Below are 15,946 nucleotides of genomic sequence, written 5' to 3' on the forward strand. Positions count from 1 at the left end.
AATGACACCCCACCTTAAAGGGGCCCCGTTTCAGGAAGTGCTCTGTTCAACCTTTAAAAATGAAAATCAGGCATCCAAAGTTGCTCGTCATGGCCAGATCCTCTTGCAGCCACACATAGACGCCCATGCACGAAGGCCCTTTCAGTTCAATGCACCATTATAAGCATCAGCCTTCTCCTCCACAAAGCAAGTTCACACAAGGAGCAGGCTAAGATTTTTACTCCAGCTTTATTTTAGGACACGAACACCCACCACCATAAGTTAATCGTTGCTCCACCACACACTTACTGCCCCATTGAAACAACGGGACAGTAGAAAACTTGGGGGCCATCTACATTTTCTCCACTTATATTAAAAAATAAAGTTACTAGGACTTCAAAAAAAACCCATCAATCTCATCCCACACGCCCCAATTTTCCAGCATCACTGCACTTGACTCCTTATTCCTGGACTATATATGGGACCACCTGCTACATAAAACTCTAGGCTGGCATTTTCCAGTGTTAGGGGCCTAGAAGTCAAGTCCCATAAATCCATGCTGAGACATATAAGTAAGTGGCTTGGTCTTCCAAGGCGCTGAGAACCTGGACTTTCTGCTGAGCTGACGGGAGTTCAGAAGCGCTCTGCAGCTGGGAAAGTCAAGCACCTGTTTAGTCACCAAAACACAGGGTAAGGCGGGCCAGGCCCGTAAGTCAGAAGATGTTGGCTCTAGCGATTACCCCTTGGGAGGATACAATTGAAGGTTGTTTCCCATCCTGCCACCAGGGACGGATCTAGCTCCCGATAGAGGGATTTCATTGCCAGGTAACAGAGAGCTGGCTGTCAGCACAGGGCTTTGCCACGTACCAGGTGCTACCTCCAATTCCTATCCCGTACACTACTGCTCAGTGGGTCACATCAGCCTAGGGCTGTCAGACCTTGGCACCGGATGGAATGTTGCATTTGCCTTTCTAATTTGGAAGAAACAAACTTGCCATTCAAAAACACATCAAAGCCAATTTACACCTTCACTACCAGGGCAGCGGCTCTCGCTTCCACTACCTGTGGACTGAGGCTAGGTCTCTTCCCCAGCATCATTACCCAGAAGCAGTTTTGTTCCAGAAGATGAACGGAAATTAAGAGATCAGAGACCCGGAGGCCGACACGTTAGCGACCCGAGGGCAGTTTGGAAGAGTACGGAGACGATCTTAGAGAGACAGACGCAGGCAGGACAGTCGGTGCTAGTGAGGGCTTGTGCGACGGGACGTCTGTAAACTGCACCCAATCGGCAGGCTCAAAAAGGGGCCTCCCAGGAACCGCGGGCAGCCATCATGGCGCGTTTCAGCTGCTCGTACGTCACAAACATCACCACGTTCCAGGACCCCAGCCGCAGGAACGAGGGCATAAACCTAGAGCCAGTGAGAGGGGAGAAGAATCACAGCTGGTTCCTTTGGTTAAGATTTCCCACACTTTCGCCTTTGGTGCACACTCCCACACGTGGGGCAGCCGGGCACAGGAAGCGCTAAGCTAGCAAGGGTCTGAAGCCAATGTGAATTCAGGTGCTTCCTCACCGAAGAGCTGCACATCTGAATTGAGCCGGATCAGGCTAACCCAGGGTCCTCAACCTGTTTACCCCTGGGGGCCGCATATGCAGCTCTCTGTGTTACATGGGCCGCGTCCCCACAATATACACACGACCTGTATGGTCCTGAGGATGTCACATGGGCTGCTGCTGCGTGCTGATGGGGCTGAGAACCATCGGTCTGACCTATATGGGAGCAGAATCACTGGGGTGCAGTTCGGCCCCACACAGAGACTAGAACTGGCGGGACGGGGCTGCCCAGATCTTAATTTTCAGGGTCAAACGGGCTGAGTGTCTAAGCAAGAGGCTCGGAGCTGGCGGAGCAGACGGCTAGCCTGGAATCAGAGCCGAGCTGGACTCCTCCCTCCTTACACCTCCCCAGCCATAAAGGCTCTGCAGGACAGAGCTATTCCCTCTGTCACACCAATGGCAGCCCTTTGCCTTCAGGGGGTCGTGACCCAACTTAAGGGATCTGTTGATGAGGCGTAAGCAGAAGAGTCCAGCTTGCGCTCCAGCAGCTGTGTTGGCCCTGCAGGGTTCACGCTGGAATCCACCGAGCTGCCGCTGGAACCGATCTGTAATCAGTGCCCTTCCGGCACATGGTTCCTTTGCAGAACACAGCTGCACCATCAGCTCAGCTGCTGGCACCCAGATCCGCCTCCAGAGGGCTTCTCACCGCTGGGAATGGATCTACGTCCTCTTGCCTTCCCCTTCCCAGGGCTCTTGCAGCTGTCAGGCTGGCACGGCTGCTCTAGCGTGGCCCAGGGAGCAGCCCACACTTGAACCCAGGGGCTCCAGACACCCCAAGCAGAACTATTCTGTACCCCAAGGTGTTAAAATCTTCCCCATCACTCGCAGCGTCACTCACCTGGGATGTGTGTCACTTGCTGGCTCGGTGCAGAGCTTTGCCGTGCACAGATCAGCTGCTGCGCTCCACCCTGGAGGTGGCTGCATTTCAGTGGCAGGTACAGGGAGGCTGGTGTGCTCAGGGCAGCCCTATGTGAGGTCGCCCGCGTAGAGCTCCCACGTGCTCGGATTCTCTACTCACCCCTTGTAGAAGGCCAGGGGCCCCTCCTTTCTGAGCATGGTGAGGGCACAGTTGACAGCGCTTCCATACTGGCCAGGGGCAGAGTTCATGTATCTGGTCTTCACGACGTCGACGGGCGAAGCCACGACCGTGGTGCAGAAACCGGCCCCGAAGGCAGAGATGAAGTGACACGGCAGGTTATCTGCCCGACAGAAAAGGGGACAGGCGCCTGAGACGTGCAGTTCAGGAACCCGGTTCGCAGCTGCTTGCGGGTTGATCTAGCACCGCTCTGGCTAGAACACTCACCGGGGGACAACACGCAACGTCAGCCATGGCAGCTCGCTACCGGGTTTATGCTCTGTGGGGCAAAACCCTTCCCTCCTGGTGCAGGACTTTCTGGGAGCCCATCCAAGAGCACAGCTCTACAGGATCTCCCAGCCTGCTGTCACACAGAATGGGCTGGACTTCTGGTGACTGCGACAGTCCGAAATTAGAGATGCCCGAGTGGTATCTGCTAGCGTGCTCCGGCCTGCACGGAGCCATCTCACTCGCTTTAGGAGTGTGAACCCACATTCTCAGTCAGAATTACGTCCGCACGTCTCTAGTCCTGGATGGCATTCATCCCCCTCACGGCCCTGGGCAGCCTGACCTGAAAGCACCCAGCACCTTGCAATAACCAGACACAAAGGTCAGCCTTCTGCATGGGCGAGTCCGAGTTTCGAGGGCTCCCGCCGAAGCAGGCCTGTCCTACCCACCTGTCAGGAGGTTGTGTTCGAGCAGCGTGTCCTTTATCAGGTCATAAGTCACCAGTTCGGTGCAAGTCACAATGGCATTGCGGGCCACGTTGGGGTATGTTCCTGTAGATTGGGGAGGGGGAAAAAGCGGTCAGCAAAATTAATGCTCTGGGTACGTCTACACTGCAGGAGCTCATGCAGCAAGACTCAGCCCCCAGGTCCACTGAGTCAGGCTATGGGGCTAAAATAGCTGGGCAGATGGGTCTCGCTCAGGCAGGAGCTCAGGCTCTGCAAGCCAGAGAGGGGTGGGTCTTGGAGCCCAAGCGGGAATGTCTACACTGCTCTTTTGGGGCCTAGAACCCGGCCCTTCCGTGCCAAGCTCGGTAACCATGCCAACCTTTCCACAGGCCTTTGAGCCCCTCCTCCTTGGCAATGGTCTTATAGGCATCCAGCGTGCCGTGGTATCGCCTGCCGCTCTCCACGCGGGCCTGGGCCTGGAACCTCACTTTCACCACGTCCGTCGGCTGGGCAACGGCCACGGCCATCGCCCCCGTGGTGCAGCCAGCGAGGAGTCGGCTACCGATCCCGGCATCTAGCAAAGAGAACAGGACATCGAGTGAGCGAGGCCAGCGAGGGGGAGATCGAGTTAACCCAGGGGAGGCTCTGACTCTGCAGACGTTGAGCCGTCTCTCTCGGGCCCAGTGCTCTGGAAGCTGAGCATCTCTCAACCTTTACTGTATTTCTCCTCCCAGCACCCCTGTGAAAGGGCAGGGCTGTTATTCCTGCTGGGCAGGTGTCACACACGGAGCCTGTCTCCCATGGCCCAGACTAGCCGCCTAGCCCCTGGGCCATCCTTCCTCTCCTCCCTTCTCTAGCCTGCTCTGGAGTGGTTGAGCCCCTCACACAGGAATGAACGAGGAGTCATTTTATCCCCACGAACAGAGAAACTGAGGCGGGGTTAAGTGACTCACCCCCATGCCAGAGAGAACGGCTCCCAAACCTCCTCCTTCCCTGAGCCTTAACCCCACAGCCGCCCTCACCCTTTGGTTGTTAGACACACCCCAAAACCCTCTGACAGCCTCGCGGCCGCCACCACACGCAGCAATGGGAGCAGCTGAGGCGCCGTTCTTGGCCGTACGGCACGGTGCCCACACGTACACAGGCCTCTCTCTTGACCTGTAGGCACCAGGCCCCAAGAGGCTGGTTTCTCCAAACCATCACCTGAGCCTCACAGAAATTCACATCAGCCCAGCGAAGCCGACTGCAGGGGGTGCACGCGACACCCTCTGGGGAACCTCGGCGGGCGCGAACCTGCAACCCTAAGCGCCCGCGCCAACGCTGCTTGAGCTAGACTGAGCTCGGCGGGTGCAGCAACGTCAAACCTTTACACCCAGCCCAACGCCCGCGCTCGGTTACAGGCGGCCGACGGGAACTCACGCTCCGAGCCCTTGGTGTAGAACTGCTTCACCGAGTCGTACAGCCCGATGCGGACGGAGGCAAAGCTCATCTGCCGCTGCAGCCCGGCCACCAGGCCGTTGTACAGGCTCCTGGGACCTTCCGTCCGCACCATGGTGGCGATGGTGCCAAAGACGCCTTTGTACTGAACAGCTGTCGTGTTAGTGGCTGACTTGGTCTCTCCTTGGATCTGTACACGACAGAATGGGATGAAGAAGCTTTACAGGGATTTGGGGGCCTGGCCCAACTCACTCCCCCAGCCCACGGGCATTGAGGTGCCATCTGGATTTCCATCCTGGAGAGCAGGAGCGGGACTGCACCTTCGGGTCCTTTATTGTTCAAAGAGAAATCGCAAACAAAGAGCTATGAGTCAGGCTGGCCTGGAGCACCCCACACAGCAGTACCAGCTTACAGCAAGAGCGGGTTGTGCTGCCTCGCCACAGGTCAGAACAAATTTCCAGTGCCCCAGACAAAGGGCTCAGTGCAGGGTAACTGGGTTACATTTAAATGGCCTGTGCTACGGATTAGATCAGGGGTTCTCAAACTGGGGGGTCGTGACCCCTAGGGGGGTCACAAAGTTATTATGGGGGGGAGATCAGGAGCTGTCAGTCCCCGGGCATCCTGGTAAGGGTGACATGCATGGAGGGGGTCATCACTTTGGGGGAGAGGGGGTCGTCACAGCCGGAAATATTTTCAAAGGGGGTCCAGCAAAAAAAGTTGGCGAAGCCCTGGACTAGATGATCTAATGGGCCCTTCTGGCCACGGGCATCGTTTCAGAAAAATCCGGGGGAGGCCAACGTTGGGTCAGCATCTAGAACATTATATGGGATATTATATCCTGCCGTGTTGGGGCTGGGGGTGGGGAAGAGATAGAAGACGTAGTGGAGCATATGACCTCCAAAAAGTCTGGGCAGCAATTGCCCTCCTGGCCCCGTAGCAAATGACTCTCCCCCTGCTGGCACTGAATTATGAACAGAACCCCATCACCACAAAATCTGGGCCGAGCGCAAAATCCAGTCACATACGAGCCCCACTGAGCCTTCTGTGCCAAGCTGGATTTGCACTAAGTGCTTCATCCAATTAATGGCATGGAGCCCTTCCCTCAGTTTCTGGAGAGACGTGACGCTCCCCCGACTCCCACGTGCTCAACAAGAAGCACCCAGCCCCCCATTGCAGGATCAGCCCCACGGCTGGAGGGGGAGATCTGAAGGGCTAAGCATGTCCAGTTTAGCAATGCAGTGACTACGGGGTACGCAGTGGAGGGGGTGAGTCTGCACATGGTTAAAGCGGGACACGCCGAGGAGGGAGCGGTACAAAGGGGTGTAACGGGGAGCAGTGGGAAGAAATAAAGGAAGAGTCAGACTGAATATCAGGTGGAACCTGGGATCGACACTAAAATGAGGCACTACGGCCTAAGGAAAGCGGTGGTCGCGTCGTTGGGTGGGACCCCGCACTAGCAGACTCACCGGACTGGCCAGGGGCTGGCGGACTTAGACCAGACATAATTAAAGATTCGATACTTAGGCACGTCTGCCATTGCTCAGAACCAGGCAGCGTCTGAGCTCAAGGGCACCGAGCTCCGAATAAGCGTGGAGGCTTGCAGAAGCTCTCACCTGCAATCTGACTTTCGCAGTGTCCAGGGGAAAGGTGATCAGATCCGCTATGCACGCGGCCGTCCCAGCCCCTAGGAACTTCACTGTGGCAGTCGGGGGGACATCTGTGGGCTTGAATCCAACCATTTTGCAAACTTCTGACTGGTTCTGGAGAAGCCAAGTGACTGACGAGGAGCAGAAAGGAAGCGAGCTGCGTTCCGATGTACGAAAGGGCAAGACAAACGCACTCTAGATGTGACAGAAACAAGAGTGGTAAATAGAAGTCTAAAATCTGGGTCACATCTGACCACTTTCTCTATTGCAGGAGCCAAGAATCACCACAAACATGAAGCATCACTACATCCCTGGCATCTGGTTCTCCCATCCCGGGATACTAGCGACTCCCACCTATTCCAAGAGGAGATACTCCCATCCCATAGCAGGAGAGGCAAGCAGGGGGCTTGTGCCGTTCGTAACACCCATTTCTGAGATGGGCAAATGAGGTCCGAATCAATGAGACTACAAGAGACAGGAAACCCGAATTCACGTTCCCTGATCAAACCACTAGACCGCACTGCCTTATTGATTTGTCTCCCATGCTGAATTTGCAAGATTAAACACATTTAAATATCGTCTGGCATGGAGAAGAGTTAAGGGATTGCTGCTTCAATAGGTGACTTGCCCTTTAGCTAAGTTTAACCCATCCTGTGGGCATTTACCGCCCCTTGGGGTTTTATAGAGACACACCCTCAACTCTGAGCCAATGCAAACCCCGTTCCTTAGAGCTTAGGGCGCTGCGTTGTGATGAAACAGGCATTACTCTGCCTTCGGTAACTTTGGGTGTGTTATATGGGCCTAGGACGTAACCATTTCCTGGCTTTTGAGAGCCTGAGTTTTAAAATAGGGAAGTTGTCGTCAAGCAACTGGAGGCCGACGTACGTGTAGGACAGCATGCAGGATCTGGTGTGAGTCAAGCCGGGTAACCCACTCGCTGTGAAAGCTGGAGATGAGGATGATTTGCATTGCCGGTTGTGGCACATATTTCCCCATGCTATAGCAACACCAGCCACCCCCTTTTCACCCCAGCTAGATTCTAAAGGCTTGTTTTGTTCAGCTGAAAGACTGTTGTCCTAGTGACTGATGGGGTAGCTACAACACACATCAGATGAACCTGGAGCGCTGCTGTGACGGGGTGCTAGACCAGCAGAGAAACCCAGCGTCTGGTGCGGTTGGCATGTGGGGACTAGACAGCTTTAAACACACAGCCCCTCCCTCCTGGCATGGCAATCAGCAGAAGGGATCAAAATTCAACAGCTTGACTTTGCACAGATCAAAGTCGTTTTAAGAAGCACAGATACCGAACCAGGCTGTGGACTTCAGAGCTGGGCAGTTACAACTCCCACAAAACAAGCCTATGCCAATAGTCTCCAGGGGCCTGCATGAAACCCAGGAGCATCTGCTACATTCAGAGAGACAGGAGACTGGATTCAATATGATCACGGTAGACACACCCCGAGCTCCCCTGCGGGTGGGGGAAACCAAGATACAGAACTGGAACTACTTCTCATGGGTGTTGTGAGGCACAATGCAGTATAAAGCACCCCTAAACAAGCGTCTAAACATGTCCAGACTGAGGCACCTAAATAGAGCTATTGTATTTAGACACAGATTTGAACAAAAGTGTAAAGTGCTTTGAGATCCTTGGATAGAAATTGACAAGGGCCACAGGAGTGTCAGTGTCATTGTCCATGATCGGGTTTCTTGTATCTTTCTCCAAAGCACCTAGTACTGAACTATATTGGGACTGGATGCTAGACCAACAATGTCCTGTCCCGCGATGGCAATTCATGGCTCCTTAAAAGAAAACACTCCAATGCTGCATGCACATAGCTGTAGGACTCTGTAGTCCGATGCACCAGGACAGCACATCTATTTCTGAGTACTGTTTCTGCTGGCTGGGTTTCCCAGACCAATGCATTTTCTGTCCAAGAACCAAGCGGTAGACTCTGTCCTCTGGACAGTCACAGATACAGGGATCCCCCATGATGGATAAAACCTGCCTCGATCTTGCTGAGCAGACAGCAGCAAACTGCATTTCAACAGTGTTTCCAAACGGGCTTCGGCAGAGCTGTGGTGTGATCACGGGGACGGTTTGGTCCCGCAGACGCTGGAAGATCAAGCTGCCAGATGACCATGTTCCTAGCATGGGAGAAATTCTAGCGTCGCCTACAAGTAGCATTTTTCCAAAGCCCTCAGCACTGGCCTAACTGCACCTGTAGCAAGACTCCTGGGACTAGGCCACCCGTAATGCTTTTTAAAAATAAAATAAAACCCCCAATCACTCCCACATCTGTGGTTTTAACACTGTTTCAAAGGAGGTTCTCAGACAAGCCAGTCCAGATGAGTGGAGAGAGCTGCAGTAGCACTCTGCTAGCAGCCACTATGTTTGAGCACAATCGAAACTCGGGTAGGACATTTGTGGTCTCAGTGTGGACAGGATCTGTGCTGGCCATCACTAAGATTTTCCTGCATGGGTGGTTTCCCCCATTCTAACCACGTCATGGCTAGAGATGAGTCAACAGGAACTGATAACTACCACAGAGTCACCCTGCATGACGGAGGGATTTTACTGCTGAGATCTCTCCTCATCAGGGTATTTACACCCTTAAATGAATATTTCACCTGTTAGAAGGGCATCATTTTATTGCCTCCTGAAGTCGCTCTAGAAACATGGCTGTTGGTCAAGCCAGGCTAGAACAGGTGGTCTGAGATCTTGCAGAAGGACCATTTCACAGAGGTGCATGTACACAACAACCATCTAGTCAGTGGAGATTAGACATTGGATTTATGGATGTCACGTATTAAAGAGACTTTGAGCGTAACAACTCAGTAATGCAGCTGCCATGTTGTGATCAGCAACCACAACCAAAGACCACCCCTCAAACCTGCGTAGGCGGATCTTTGAAGAGTTAGTGTCCACATGTGGCTCATGAAGAGAAAACATATTTAATGAGGCCACCTGAAAGAGACCTTTCACCGAGCAGCACCTAGCGCGGATCAACCAAGTCAGAATTAGGTTTTAGCCCAATTTGTTTTATGAAACCAATGCTCAGACTTCAGTCCCAGAGGCATACGGTGCTACCAAATCTGACGCATGCAACTAAAAAGCATTGCGGAAGACAGCATGTTGCAGAGTTACCTTATTCAAGTAATTCAGGACGACGGCCGTTTGATCAGGATTCTCTAAAGGTATCCCGCTCGTCAAATCCGCTTAATGTGACGCTCATCTGGTTCTCTTTATTTTCCATGGAAAGCTGTTTAGAAACAGGACCCCTAATAATCATACTACTGATCCTGTGGAGGAAGAGGAGAGCACGTGTCACAGGGTGACCTTTTTTATTTTACTTTTGCAAATATGCAAGATGGGACAGGGATGCAAAAGTGGTGCATGGACCGCAGCAAACATGAAAGCGAAATGTAATTCAGCATCTCTCCTGAACAGCCTGTTGATCTGCTGGGAAACACTGATATGCATGACTAGATGACCTCCTGAGGTCCCTTCCAACCCCCATCTTCTATGATTCAAGCAGTCCCCAGGGCCAGAACCAGCTAAGACTGGCCTGTTACTGCAGCACACAGGAAACCAGACTGCAGGAAATACAAAAGCCCTTTCCAGACAGCATGAAAAAGCCAAGACAGATGCAAACAAAGACGGGCAGCCCCAAGTAGTCCGTGCCCGCTGTGGCTCAGGGGTTGCAGATCAACACCGGGCTCATCTCTGCCACTGGCCTAGGGATTTCAAGTGCGAGGCATGTCACTTCAAACCCCAGTTTGCAATCCGGGGGCACATTAGGAGTGGATCATCATCTCCCTGAGATGGCCCTGCTTTTGTCAGAGCTAAAACGTGTGCTAAGGCTTTGGAAGTCTCAGGGGGAGATTTGTGTGTGTGTGTGTGGGGGGGGGCATCTGTGCTCCTAAATCCCGTAGGTGCTTTCAAAAGTCCCCCCCAGCGCCTGGCCTCCCACCACAAGCAGGGCTTACACTCCGGATCCGTGCGGCTCTGCTCGGTTACCGACTGGGATATTTCCAGCCCCAGGGGCACCTGCCGGCTAAGACTTACTGAGGACTTTTAGCTCCGCAAAGAGGGGAGGGGGCCGCAGCCGGACCAGAGGAAGCCCCCAGGAAACATCTTTTGGGACCAGGCCAGCCCAGCTCTGCTTCCCGCGGGCACAAAGAGGAACGGATCGGGATCGGGATTGGTTTGGGGGTTGTTTTTAAGGGGACCGATTCTCCCCACTCCGCCCGGCATGTCTTGAGCCCCCAGGGCGTCAGCAACCCCCCCACCCCCGGCCAGGGCCCGGCTGCTCCCAGGGGCCGGTGGGGTGCTGCTATCAGGAGCCCTGGGAGGGAGCCGCCAGCCACCAGCCCCAGCGGGGAGCGAGCTCGGGCGGCTGCGGCTCCGGCCCCTCCCCGGGCAGGCTGGGGGCCCGGGCGGGTCACCGCGAGTCGGGGCAGGGGCTGACCCACCTGTGGCCGAGGCGGAGGCGCGGCAGCGGGGTCCGGGGCGGCGGGGCGCGGAGGGCAGGAAGAGGCGGCGGGTGCCGGGCGCTGCCTTTTTATAGCGTCCCCGGGGACCGCCCCGCCGCCCCGCCCGCGGGCACCGGGGTCAGTGCCCCCATGGCCCGGGAGCGGGAGGGCGCGGGACGGGGTGTGACCCCCAAGAGCTGGGGGGGGACACGGGACGGGGTGTGACCCCCAAGAACTGGGGGGACGGGGTGTGACCCCCAAGAACTGGGGAGACGGGGTGCACGGGATGGGGTGTGACCCCGATAAGCTGGGGGGGCGGGACGGGGTGTGACCCCCAGGGGCTGGGGGGGGCACTGGATGTGGGTGTGACCCCCATGGTCACCTTGCATCACAATGGGTTCTCCCTTCACAGACACCCTCTGCGCCTCTAGCCTCGTCCCGCATGGGGAGGGCTTCAGGGACTATAACACCCCCCCACACACACACACAAACACCCCCCCCACACACCCCCACCCCACACACACACGCCAGGTTGTGAAGGGAGCCGGTGAGATACCCCCTTCCAAGCAGGGTGTGTGCGGAGCGGAGTGCGATATGCCCCTGGCTCTACCCCAGCACTGGGGGGGGGGCAGGTCCCCCCCGTGCGTCTCCAGGGCAGAAGTGACCGTCTCACCCCCGGCTCCCGGCTCCCCGTGGGACAGGGGACGCTGCAGGAGCTGCTCCTGCGCCGGGGCTCAAGACATGTGACTTCCACTCATACCTGGTGCAGCCAGCCCAGGGGTGCCGGGCTCTGAACTGCCCAGCTCAGCCCTGGCACAAACTAAACACTGCTCCTGATATTCACCCCTCATCCCCTCACCCCAGCAGTCACCCCATTCCCTGCCCTCCTGTCACCCCCACCCCACTGATCGCCCCCATTCTCTGCCCCATGGTTCCCCCCTCACTGATCAACCCCATTCCCTGCCCTCCTGTCACCCCCACCCCACTGATCACCCCTGTTCCCTGCCCCATGGTTTTCCCCCCTCACTGATCAACCCCATTCCCTGCTCTCCTCTCACCCCCACCCCACTGATCACCCCCATTCTCTGCCCCATGGTTCCCCCCTCACTGATCGACCCCATTCCCTGTCCTCGTGTTACCCTCACCCCACTGATCACCCCCTTTCCCTGCCTGCCTTCCCCCCCTCACTGGGGGCTGCTCAGCTACCCCGATGACAGGCTGCATTTCCTTCCCGTTCCAATGTACATTGCACGAAGGAGGAGGCAGAAGTGGTTCCCCCACCCCCGGTCTCAGGAACTGGTGCAAAGTGTCTGCTGGGGATGGCACGACCAGGTGGCCAGGGATGGGGTGATCCACGGGTCCCTTCCCAGCCCCAGAACCCTGGCAGGTGGCCATTCCCCAGCCTCGGCCTGTGCTGATTGGGAGTCAGGGCAGCCTCCCCACGGCAATAGCCAATGGGAGAGCAGTGCTAGGAAGGGATCCTTTCCTTGCGGGGGGGGGGGCGGGTGCCCTGATCAAGGTACGAAGCTGATGAAACAGGGTTTATGGCCCCTCCTGAGTGCAGGGGGTGGGGGTGAGTGACAGCGATCAGCACCGTCCAGCTGAGTTGGAGATGAAAGTTCTCGAGGCCAAAGGGTCCCGTGAGGAGCAGAGGAACCAGCTGGATGCTGTCTGAGAGCCACTCCCTGGCAGTGAGAGGTGAAAAAGGCACTTGGGTGCTCTTCAGGGCAGCTACGGAGGACAGAACCCAACTGACCATGACAAGGATTGCAGAGGTTTTCCCTAGTCGCTCTCCCTTGGTTCCTCAGGAGGTAGGTCAGATCAACCAACCAAGCCAAAATGAAAAAAATCCTGCCAGGAACAACAAAACAATGGGCAGGAACATTTTGCCGTAGGACTTAGCAGGCGCTAGTGGGACAGAAGGTCTTTCACCTCTGTGCGGGCGTGGCACAGATTGGTAGGGATCAAAGGTTGCCACCATCTGATGGCTACCCAGTGGCCTCTGCAGCGGACAAGTGCCCACCTCCCAAAACTCACCCTCATAGAATCATAGGGGCATCACCCCCAGCACGGAGGCAGGACCAAGTAAACCTAGACCATCCCTGACAGGTGTTTGACTAACCTGGTCTTAAAAACCTCCAATGAGGGGGACTCCACCACCACACCTGGAGGCCCCAGCGAGATGTTGACACTAAAAAAGGACGGAACAGGCATGGGGAATACATGCTCCTTTTAACCCTAGAAGTGATCCTTTCAAAGTCAGCCAGGGGCTTAGGGGTGGCGCTTCTGCAAACGAAGCTGGCGCCGCTGCTTTCCTTGTTCTATTGTGAAGCAGAGGAGGTCACGCACGATGGACCCAGCACCTTTCAGGAACATGAAATTCACCTGAAACCGCAAACAGAATGAAAAGGGAAGGGACAGAATGGAGATAAATGAGAATGGAGCCTACAGCCTGTTCCTCTGAGTTCATATTTCTGCTGTTATTAGAGAGCCTCCGAGTACGCTTCTTTTTCATCGTGATTTGTCTCCTTGCTACAACTGTGACACCATAAACCAATTTCGACTAGAGTTTTGTCTGTAAAACAGGCTTCAGAGGCAAAAAGATTAAAAATGACCAATAGTCTGCGCTATGGAGACTTCCCTAATGTACCCTCATTTCTATTCAGTCTATTCTTACGGGATAAGATCTCACTGTTTTCTGTTGGTCTCTCCAATTATAAAATGTTCTTATTTCTCGGCTGTGCTTTTGGCCGAGGTTCTGTTGCACAAATAACCCTTGATCAAACAACAGTCATAATCAGATATTATCTAAGTGGAGATGATTTGTTTGCTCACACACTTTCACTGTTTAAGAGTTCTTGGAAATTTTTTTCATGGGATTGCAGTTACAGAATTGCCTGAAAAAACAGAGGTAAGATTTGCTTAGCCATTTAAAATGATTTGTTTCATGCTACATGAGATACAGGCAAGAAGTGGAGGTTTATGTTCAACTAACTGCATCTTTTTAACTGCCAGAAACAACCCCTGCTAACCAGTCCCTGAAAAATAAAATGATTCTGAAAAATCTATGAATCTTTTTATTGATCTTGGATCAAAAACAGCTCTGACGTAAATGGTGTAAGGCAATTAAAAAGTGCATGCATTCAACACCTGGTTGCTTTTATAGATGCCTAAGTATGGATTTGGGTGCCTATCTTTAGCCGTTTAGGCCTGCTCTACATACAGAAATTGCGCCCATGTAACTAAAGTGGTTTCTAAATTCATTTAGTTAAATCCAGGCATGTGTGGACACTCTTTAAGCACTTTCAGTGCCTTAGCTGAATTCCCAGATTTGAAAAAGTTGGTCTTTCCACAACCAGTAGTTAAGAACAGTAGCAATTGTTTTACTTGAATTGTCAAAAGAATTTTCAATCACGTGTGTGTTCCAAACTAGCAGCCTTAGGCCTCTGAAATAGCCTCTCAAACAACTGCAACATCAGGGCATGATGTGCTGGCTAAAACCAGCTGGGTTTTTGTGGTCCAGGGATCAGCATTGTCAAGGTGAACAATCCTGACTTAAGTGCTCATGAAGTCTGAGGCTTTAAAATGAACAGAGTTGAGATGAATGAGGAATGCTCTCATTTCATTGTGCTACTGTTTCATTCTCTTTACTGAGCTGTAAAAAGGCAGTGGTTCCAATGGTTACATTTGAAGGTTCCCTTTACCATCAGAAGGGCTAGACAAACAGATAAGGTTTGATGCCATAGAAACCAGGAGATCGGAAATCCTCTTGAGGATGCTGGCTTCTTTTGCCACTTCCTTTGAACGCAGGACTTTCGGTAGTGTCTCTTCTGGGATTCATTGAGGAATATTGGATTCAAAGGTTACTTAATCGTGTCTTAGCACAGGCGATGAACTAGCTGATCTCTTGACACCTGTTCCAGCCCTGCATTTCTCTGATTCTATGAAAGCTGGGCTCCGGCAGAGTTGGGATAAATTGCATGAAGGAACGTTGTTTTTTTTTAAAAGGGTGAATTAAAGAATTCTGATTGAAAACCACCCAGCAAAGTGCAGACGAGTGAGGGATTTCAAAAAAGAGGCTACACTTTAAAAAATGGGGGAATTTCACTCCACTTGAATTCCACAAATGGAGAAACTGAGGCACAAAACAGGTGATTTGCCCAAAGTAATACAGTAGCACACGAGGGACTTTAACCCTTGCTGATCAGGGGTTCCCTAGTGTAGACGGAGAGTAGCAAATGGAACCCAGGGCTCCTAACTTCCAGACCCTGACCCAACCCCTACCTCAGAATTGCTGTTCTGATTGGCTGGTTGGCTCTTTGATAGTAATGTCGCCGCTGTGCGTCAACACCAGAGGTTCATATCTGGGCACCGATTGCTGACAAGGGGCATGAACGCGCTGGGACGCACTAGCGCTTTGCTTAGCCTCAGCCAAGATATCCCCCCGTTACATTTTGAAGACACCTTCTAAAAAGCATCACTTTGCTACACAAAGAAAAGGGAACCCATCCCATCTGTTAACTCCTCAATGCTTCTTTGAGTGGTTTGATGCAATCTATTATACTGCTTCCCAACACAGCAGAAGAGGGAACTAATACAAGACACCCTCTGGCATGGCTGAATTCTTTAATGCCATAACCATAGTCCTGTTAGAAGTGGAATGAAATGGTGATGCATCTGTTTTAGTGTTTTCTAGTGTGCCTGTCACTGCAGTATCTAAGGCATGGTTTACCCTTGCAAGTTATATCAGCACAGCTACATCGGTCGGGGTATGAAGCAAACACCCTGACTGATCTAACTACGCTGACCTAACCCCCAGTGTGGTTGCAGTTATGTTGATGGACTAATTCTTCTGTCGGCACAGCTAACGTCACACCGGGAGGTGCTGTTCCTACACGGACAGAAAAACGCCATCTGTTGGCATAGGCTGAGTCTGCACCAGGGCGCTGTGCTGGCTAAACTTTCCGTGTTATGAATTTCAGTGCTTTCTAAGTACCTGGGGCTGCTGGCTGTGGCTGCAGAGCCGCTGTGCACGGAGGGTGAAATTCAC

At 53.5% G+C, this 15,946-nt stretch overlaps 1 protein-coding gene across 1 annotated transcript; it reads right to left on the reverse strand.

Annotated features, from left to right (window-relative positions):
• Positions 1 to 209: 209 nt before the first annotated feature.
• On the reverse strand, positions 210 to 10,949 carry LOC137143470 (dicarboxylate carrier UCP2). Its single transcript, XM_067533254.1, has 8 exons — positions 10,897 to 10,949; positions 9,569 to 9,723; positions 6,391 to 6,618; positions 4,760 to 4,967; positions 3,720 to 3,914; positions 3,344 to 3,445; positions 2,610 to 2,790; positions 210 to 1,388 (listed from the first exon to the last, which is right to left on the reverse strand). The coding sequence occupies exons 3-8, from the start codon at positions 6,514 to 6,516 to the stop codon at positions 1,274 to 1,276; spliced, it is 927 nt and encodes a 308-aa protein (XP_067389355.1). The 5' UTR covers positions 6,517 to 6,618; positions 9,569 to 9,723; positions 10,897 to 10,949; the 3' UTR covers positions 210 to 1,273.
• Between the last annotated feature and the right edge of the window lie 4,997 nt (positions 10,950 to 15,946).

Source organism: Emydura macquarii, unplaced genomic scaffold (genome assembly GCF_026122565.2).
Source record: "Emydura macquarii macquarii isolate MOO-44397 ecotype Brisbane River unplaced genomic scaffold, CSIRO-AGI_Emac_v2 contig_3328, whole genome shotgun sequence".
Lineage (NCBI taxonomy): Eukaryota > Metazoa > Chordata > Testudines > Chelidae > Emydura > Emydura macquarii.

Excerpts from the sequence above, each read along its gene's own strand:
- LOC137143470 (XM_067533254.1), bottom strand. The coding sequence starts at position 6,516 with ATGGTTGGATTCAAGCCCACAGATGTCCCCCCGACTGCCACAGTGAAG. Across the intron at positions 4,968-6,390 it reads CTGCGAAAGTCAGATTGCAG|ATCCAAGGAGAGACCAAGTC; the intron begins GTGAGAGCTTCT and ends TGTCGTGTACAG. Across the intron at positions 3,915-4,759 it reads CTACACCAAGGGCTCGGAGC|ATGCCGGGATCGGTAGCCGA; the intron begins GTGAGTTCCCGT and ends TCTCTTTGCTAG.